The 7837-nt window shown below is 38.4% G+C and overlaps 1 protein-coding gene across 1 annotated transcript; it reads left to right on the top strand.

Annotated features, from left to right (window-relative positions):
- Nucleotides 1-4616: 4616 nt before the first annotated feature.
- On the top strand, nucleotides 4617-6975 carry LOC130969105 (malate dehydrogenase, mitochondrial). The gene is made up of 7 exons (XM_057894691.1): nucleotides 4617-4963; nucleotides 5046-5219; nucleotides 5708-5876; nucleotides 5967-6028; nucleotides 6117-6238; nucleotides 6328-6445; nucleotides 6632-6975. The coding sequence occupies exons 1-7, from the start codon at nucleotides 4709-4711 to the stop codon at nucleotides 6767-6769; spliced, it is 1038 nt and encodes a 345-aa protein (XP_057750674.1). The 5' UTR covers nucleotides 4617-4708; the 3' UTR covers nucleotides 6770-6975.
- Nucleotides 6976-7837: the final 862 nt, after the last annotated feature.

Raw genomic sequence — 7837 nt, 5'->3', positions numbered from 1 at the left:
ATTCTAGAAAGAAATGATAAAGAAAGAGCTCACTCATAAAGAAGAGCAGACTCGACAGAAACATCCGACTCAATGTCTTGAAGGTCAATCTTCTTAAAACCCTCAGGATAATTATTTTTCTTCTTTTCGTTGATCCCAAGCCATTAGAGTTATGTGGATTAAAAATTGTCAAAAATTTAGGGATCTAGAATTTAGAGAGTATCAGCTACAAAAATCTCAAAAGTGCAATCATGGGCGAGGTTGAGGTTGAGGTTGTAATCCATATCCTCGAGGAAGAACCGAGGAAAATCTAGGTGGTCAACGATGTAGCCGAGGCAACTTAATGTTGCTTCAACATCTATTGACAAGGGGGCCAAACCATCTGTTTTAGATCAGGTGGTTTTTACAATTGATGGCAAGTCATTTGTGAAACGTAAAGAGCCTATAGTAGCTGAAGGAAAGGGCAAGGCCATCGATGCCTCACCTGCCAAATCAAATGTAAATACTAGTACTGATCCTGACCTCGTTGAAGATTATTTTGAGGAAGGGGATGAGGAGATGGTTGGCACTATTTCCATTATACATGCTGAGTTTGTAAGTTATCATAAACGCAGTCTTAATGGGGATTTTAATGCTAACTCAGGAGATAAAGAGGCCTATGCTTTTATTTTTGAGGATGAAGATGTAGGGTATTTCAATAAACTGACTGAAAAGCAAAAGGCACATATTCAACCACTACATATCAAAGCTACGATGAGTGGCTTTCTTGTTAATAAGGTGCTGGTTGATGGTGGTGCTGCCATTAGTCTACTTCTAGAAAGAATGTTGCTTATGGTTGAAAAACATGTCGATGACCTTGTGCAGACAAATATTTCAGTGACAGTCTATAAGGGGGTCTTGACGCTAGCTAAAGGTTTAGTCACCCTTATGGTTAATGTTAGGTCATTGATAAGGAAGAATGTGTTTGTGGTGGTCCCTTCAAGAGCCAATTATTATGCTTTGCTTGGCCATGACTGGATTTTTAGCGTGGGAGTTGTACCTTCGACTATGCATCAAAGTCTTCTCCTTTGGACTGATGAAGGAAAGACTGAAGTCATTGGTGCTAATGATAGCCTTTATGTTAGGCATATGTGTGTTGACTTCAAAATTTATAATGGAAAGTTAAAGCCTCTTGACATTGGTGCGGATTTTCTATATCCATAAACTAATCAGCAAGTGTACCGAGTCGTACTAAGTAATACCTCAAGTGAGTGAGGATTGATCCCACGAGAATTGATGGACTGAGCAACAATGGTCGAATGACTCACTTAGTCAGGCAAGTAGAAAGTTGTGTATGAGGGTTATGAAACTCATAAAACAGAAATTCAGAGAAAAAGAGAGCAAATAAAAGGTTTGGTGTAAAATCTATGAGAGAAAACAATTAAGGTTTCGGAGTTGTTTATTGATGAGCGGATAATTTATACGCTTTTTGGCATTGTTTTTATATAGTTTTTAGTAAGTTTGAGCTACTTTTAGGGATGTTTTCATTAGTTTTTATGTTAAATTCACATTTCTGGACTTTACTATGAGTTTGTGTGTTTTTCTGTGATTTCAGGTAAATTCTGACTGAAATTGAGGGATTTGAGCAAAACTCTGAAAAAGGCTGACAAAAGGACTGCTGATGCTGTTGGATTCTGACCTCCCTGCACTCGAAATGGATTTTCTGGAGCTACAGAACTCCAATTGGCGCGCTCTCAACGGCGTTGGAAAGTAGACATCCAGGGCTTTTCAGCAATATATAATAGTCCATACTTTATTCGAAGAATGACGACGCAAACTGGCGTTGAACGCCAAATACACGCTCCTTTCTGGAGTTAAACGCCAGAAAAACGTCATAATCCGGAGTTGAACGCCCAAAGCACATCATAACTCGAAATTCAACTCCAAGAGGAGCCTCTGCTCGTGGATAAATCAAGCTCAGCCCAAGCACACACCAAGTGGGCCCCGGAAGTGGATTTATGCATCAATTACTTACTCATGTAAACCCTAGGAGCTAGTTTATTATAAATAGGATGATCTACTAATGTATCAATCATCTTTGGTCTCAGTTTTATTTTATTCTTCATCTTAGGAGATCATTGATCACGTGGAGAGGGCTGGCCATTCGGCCATGCCTGAACCTCTTGCTTATGTATTTTCAACGGTGGAGTTTCTGCACACCATAGATTAAGGGTGTGGAGCTCTGCTGTACCTCAAAGATTAATGAAGTTCTATTTTCTTTTATTCAATTCTCTATCTTATTCTTATTCCAAGATATTCATTCGTACTCAAGAACATGATGAATGTGATGAGCTAATAACTCTCATCATCATTCTCACTTATGAACGCGCGTGATTGACAACCACTTCCGTTCTGCGTGTAACAAGGCTTGAATGTATATCTCTTAGATTCCCCAACAGAATCTTCGTGGTATAAGCTAGATAGATGGCGGCATTCATCTAGATCCGGAAAGTCCAACCTTGTCTGTGGTGTTCCGAGTAGGATCCTGGGAATCCGGAAAGTCTCACCTTGTCTGTGGTATTCCGAGTAGGATTCCGTTCATGAATGACTGTGACGTGCTTCAAACTTTAACCTGCTGGGCGTTAGTGACAAACGCAAAAGAGGGATTCTATTCCAGTAGGAGCGGGAACCAACCGGTGATTGGCCGTACTGTGACAGAGTGCGTGCATTAGCTTTCACTGCGAGGATGGGATGTAGCTATCAACCATGGGTGATGCCTCCAGACTGGTTAGCTGTGCGAGTGACAGCCGTGCAGGTTATTTCCCCGAGAGGAATGAAAGTAGCCACAGCTGATAGTGAACCCCTATACAAAGCTTGCCATGGAGAGGAGTAAGAAGGATTGGGTAGAAGGAATAGGAGAGCAGGCGTCCTAGAGCTCTACAGCACCTCCATTCCGCTTATCTGAAATTCCTACCAATGAATCTGCATAAGTATTTCTATCCCTTTTATTATTCCTTTTTATTTATTATTCCAATAATCACAATTCCCCTTTAATCTCTCTAACTGAGATTTACAAGATGACCATAGCTTGCTTCATACCAACAATCTCTGTGGATTCGACCCTTACTCACGTAAGGTTATTACTTGGACGACCCAGTACACTTGCTGGTTAGTTGAACGGAGTTGTGAATTCCACCAGAGCCATAATTAAGACATTGATCACAAATGATACAAGAATTTGAATCACAATTTCGTCCACCATTTATTCATCCGGATTAAGTTTTCTTACCAATTATTTTAATCATGCAAGATTCATTTCATAGCAAACTGTAATTGACTAAACCCTAATCTTAGTGATTTAGTCTCCTCTAACCTAAATTAATCGCCAATATCTTGGTCACTTAATCATAGACTAGAGGGTTAAGTTTAAATCTAGTTTATGGCCACAGAAACCCTAATTACCCAAAGCTAAGAGGATTATATGCCACATATCCTGAATAGTTCAAGTAATTAGCAATTTAGGAGGAATTTACTTTCAAGCTATTGTTCAAGCGAGATAGCTCTGTCGAGAATCACAAGAGAATAAGGGTTATATTGTCGTTCTACTCAAATTCATAAGATGAAGAACAAAAGCAATCCTTGAAACTGAATCAATACATTAATTAAAATAGAAAAGCAATAGTCTTAATCCATAGAAATAAACAGAGCTGTTAACCTTAACCGAGGAGGTTTAGTGGCTCATGACTTACAGAGAAAACAAGGGTTCTAAAAAGTATGAAAGTGCGGAAGTGCGAAGATCTCCTAAAAGGTGTATCTTTTTCCTTTTATATCTAACATAATTTGATTTGAAACTAAAATAAAATAATAAATTCTAAACCTAAAAGATTTTATTTGTAAATAAAAATTACAAAATAAAAGATAAGATAATACTTAAAAAGCTAAATCCACTAAAGATACCCCTCAGAAGAGGTTGGATCCGGATTGATTGGCGCTAAACACCAGGATCGGCGTTTAGCGCCCCAGGGGGGGAAGAATGCCTTCTGAGTTCGCTGGTTGCTGGCGCTAAACGCCAAGCTAGCATTTAGCTCCCAAGGGGGCAACTTCGAAACTTCGTCTTTTTGTTCAAAATTCTGCCAAATTGATCCGAGTTTCACCTGAAATAATAAAAATACAAAAAAAACTCAAAGTTGCATCCAAAGAGAAAGACGGCCGGCGGTGAGGTGAGGAAGAGAGCCTTCGAGGAGGGCTGGAGGGGGTAGTGAGACTAGGGTGACGTTTAGGATATTAGGGTAAATAGGGTTTGAGTGTTTTTTTTAAAGACCAAAACGACATCGTTTTGGTAAAAGAAAAAGAAAAGAATTTTGAACCGATTGGATTACACAAAATTGTTAATTTGTCAGTTTTCATCAAAATCAAACGGTTCAACATGATTTGCTCTGATTTTTTATCTTATCCGATCAAATTGATCAACCAAACTGGCCAAATAACCAATTCATGGTCAGATTAGCCGGTTCGGTCCCGTTCTTACAATTAGGCATGAACCACATGCATATTTTGATTAAATTGAAAAATTTTCTTAAAAATTGAGCCACATATATGGAACAAAATATTTATTGGAAACTTTTCTTGAGAATCCTACATTATTATAAATTGGGAGGCGGTCAGTCTATCGCATTACTCTCAATCCCTTCTCCATTTTCCTTCAAACCCTTTTCTCTCGTTTTCTCGGGGAAGCCGCCGCAGAAGCAGAATGATTAAGCCTTCGATGCTCAGATCCCTCCAGTCAGCCGTGTCCCGCGGCTCCTCTCAGCTCGCTCGCCGTGGCTACTCCTCCGAGTCGACCCCCGAGCGCAAGGTCGTTGTTCTCGGGGCCGCCGGTGGCATCGGCCAGCCCCTATCCCTCCTCATGAAGCTCAACCCACTCGTTTCTAGCCTCTCCCTTTACGATATCGCCGGCACCCCCGGCGTCGCCGCTGATGTCAGCCACGTCAACACCAGATCTGAGGTACAAACAACCTAGCCACGTCAACACCAGATCTGGTTTTTTGGAGCGAATTGATTGAGTTATTTGTGAATTGTGAGTGTAGGTCGCTGGATATCAAGGTGAAGGAGAGCTTGGAAAAGCTTTGGAGGGAGCTGACGTCGTTATAATCCCAGCTGGTGTTCCCAGGAAGCCTGGAATGACTCGCGATGATCTCTTCAACATTAATGCCGGCATTGTCAAGTCTCTGTGCACTGCTATTTCCAAGTACTGCCCCAAGGTGAGTATATCTTTCCTTTAGTTGCTTTTATATTTTGTTTTTATGTGGTTGTCAGTGTTGTATACTTGTATTTGGCCAGGAAAAATATGTTATATGCTTCGGTGAACGAAATCAGAAATGTGTTATATTCTATGAGCTGCACTTGAAGTTTGGTTTTTGACTTTTTCTATATCATTTTCATTCAAAACAAAATATTCTGGTGAATCCGAGTGGTTAATAATTCTATTGGATTTGATGGCTTATAGTTGTTTATGTGTAGGTGTGAATTTAAAATAAAGATTTTACACTAATTTGGTAATTTGGAGACCAGGGTTGGAGTATACTATTCATCACATCAAATGCATTGCATACCGAGTATTTTTACACATTAAATCTATGTTTGGAGGAAATTTGTTATGCTCTGTGCTAATGCACTTTAGGATATACCCTTTTATGGTCAGTTTAGATTTTTTGATACTGATTTTTTTTAAACTTATTTGATCAATCAGGCCCTTGTTAACATGATTAGCAATCCTGTGAACTCCACTGTTCCCATTGCTGCCGAGGTTTTCAAGAAAGCAGGAACATATGATGAGAAGAGGTTGTTTGGGGTCACCACCCTTGATGTTGTTAGGGCAAAAACTTTTTATGCTGGAAAGGCCAATGTTCCAGTTGCTGGTATGTTGAGTGTGGGAAACTCATAATTACACTAATGTCTTACTTTTATTTTACATAACAACTTATGGCTTCTTTTTCATATGCATGCAGGGGTCAATGTACCGGTTGTAGGTGGCCATGCAGGCATCACTATTCTGCCATTATTTTCTCAAGTACCTTGTTGTTCTTCAACTTTTATCTTCCTGTGATTAGCTTAGTGTGCATTTACTGACCTTTTAAAACCATCCTTCACTACTGTAGGCAACACCGAAAGCCAATTTGGATCATGATGTCATAGTAGCTCTTACGAAGAGAACACAAGATGGTGGAACGGAAGTTGTTGAAGCCAAGGCAGGAAAGGGTTCTGCAACTTTGTCAATGGCGTAAGTGTGGGTTTTATTATTGTGTGTATGTGGAAACTATTCTTGATCTTAACACAGATAATATAAGCCAAAAATTATGACTGCTACAGCTATGCCGGAGCCCTCTTTGCCGACGCTTGTCTCAAGGGCCTCAATGGTGTCCCAGATGTTGTTGAGTGCTCATTTGTGCAATCTAATGTCACTGAACTTCCTTTCTTCGCTTCAAAGGTCAATGCTTTGTTGCTCATTCACTTGTATTCCGTATTTCAAATAATACTGCACCACATGCATTAAATACCTTGTTATTTAGCCATGAATCGCCATCTGGTTTATGAATCTATTTTCTGTAGAAACAGTGATCATGGTAATTTCTCAGTTTCCTGGCACTGATAAAAATGTGGAAATATCTTGCAGGTGAGACTCGGAAAGAATGGTGTGGAGGAAGTTCTGGGATTGGGGGCTCTTTCAGATTATGAGAAACAAGGCCTTGAAAACCTTAAGCCTGAGCTCTTGGCATCTATTGAGAAGGGAATCAAATTCGCCAAGCAATAATTTAAATAGTTTGGCATGTTGAAATTTTGCAATTTCAGGACATTTGTAATGTTGGCAGCGGTTATGGCTGCTTTGTTGTGTTATTTAGAATTAGGTCGAGGCCCCAATTTAATAATATCTGTGAGAGCAGCTTGTTACAAAAGAGATTGATTATCAAACCCATTGAGGATTCACCATTTGATTCATAGTGATCCTTTTGAGATTAATTTATGGCTTTGAATAATCCAATTGGTGTATGCAGTTTTAATTCATTTAATTTGGTTGACTCTTTCAACATTCTGAAAGGAAGATCTACTAGCTTCATAGCCTTCGCCGCAAGGATGCTTATGATTTTGGAAAATGAAAAACAGAAAGAACAGAGAACTGTTTCTCAGGTTAATTTCTGTAGTCACTATTAGGCTTGGTTTGTGTATATATCCGACATAAACAAAGACAGACAAGAAAGTCATAAAATATGTGTGTGTACAGTGATTGGAATGTGTGTGTACAGTGATTGGAATTAGCAATCGGAGTCTAATATTGTTTTTGTAGGTTGTTCAATTGCAGGAAACAATGGCAGAAGAATGGTTCCATACTAAACTTCAATTTGCTAAATGCTATTAACAAAATAGTGAACATTAAATCTTAAGAAGGGTCATCTATATATATAAGGCATATGACAAATCCATGCTAGACGCTTGTCGTGGACCTTATAACTAATTATAGAGTAAAGTATTGAATTATTCTTTAACATTTAAGTTCTAATTTCGTCAACATTTAAAATATTTTACTTTTATTTCATTTTATTTTAGTTTTTTTTATTGAAGTTTAAACTTTTTTTCTTTATTGTTATTTTGAAATCACTATAATAATCACCGTGATAACAATAAATATAATTTTTACTGCCATATAAAAGAAAGTCCGGAAGAAATGATATTTTTGAAAGAAAAATTTTTTAATTTTAATTAAAAGACTAAAATAGGACAATATATAATGTTTTAAGATAAAAACAAGACATTTTAAATGTTAGTAATAAGACCATCAAGGGTCAATATGTTCTACTAGGATTTTTAATTAAACAGAGTTTTT

Source organism: Arachis stenosperma, chromosome 3 (genome assembly GCF_014773155.1).
Source record: "Arachis stenosperma cultivar V10309 chromosome 3, arast.V10309.gnm1.PFL2, whole genome shotgun sequence".
Taxonomy (NCBI): domain Eukaryota; kingdom Viridiplantae; phylum Streptophyta; class Magnoliopsida; order Fabales; family Fabaceae; genus Arachis; species Arachis stenosperma.
The sequence above is the reverse complement of the archived record's forward strand: the minus strand, read 5'-3'. Positions and strand labels throughout refer to the sequence as shown.

Excerpts from the sequence above, each read along its gene's own strand:
- LOC130969105 (XM_057894691.1), top strand. The coding sequence starts at position 4,709 with ATGATTAAGCCTTCGATGCTCAGATCCCTCCAGTCAGCCGTGTCCCGC. Across the intron at positions 4,964-5,045 it reads ACGTCAACACCAGATCTGAG|GTCGCTGGATATCAAGGTGA; the intron begins GTACAAACAACC and ends TTGTGAGTGTAG. Across the intron at positions 5,220-5,707 it reads TTTCCAAGTACTGCCCCAAG|GCCCTTGTTAACATGATTAG; the intron begins GTGAGTATATCT and ends TTGATCAATCAG.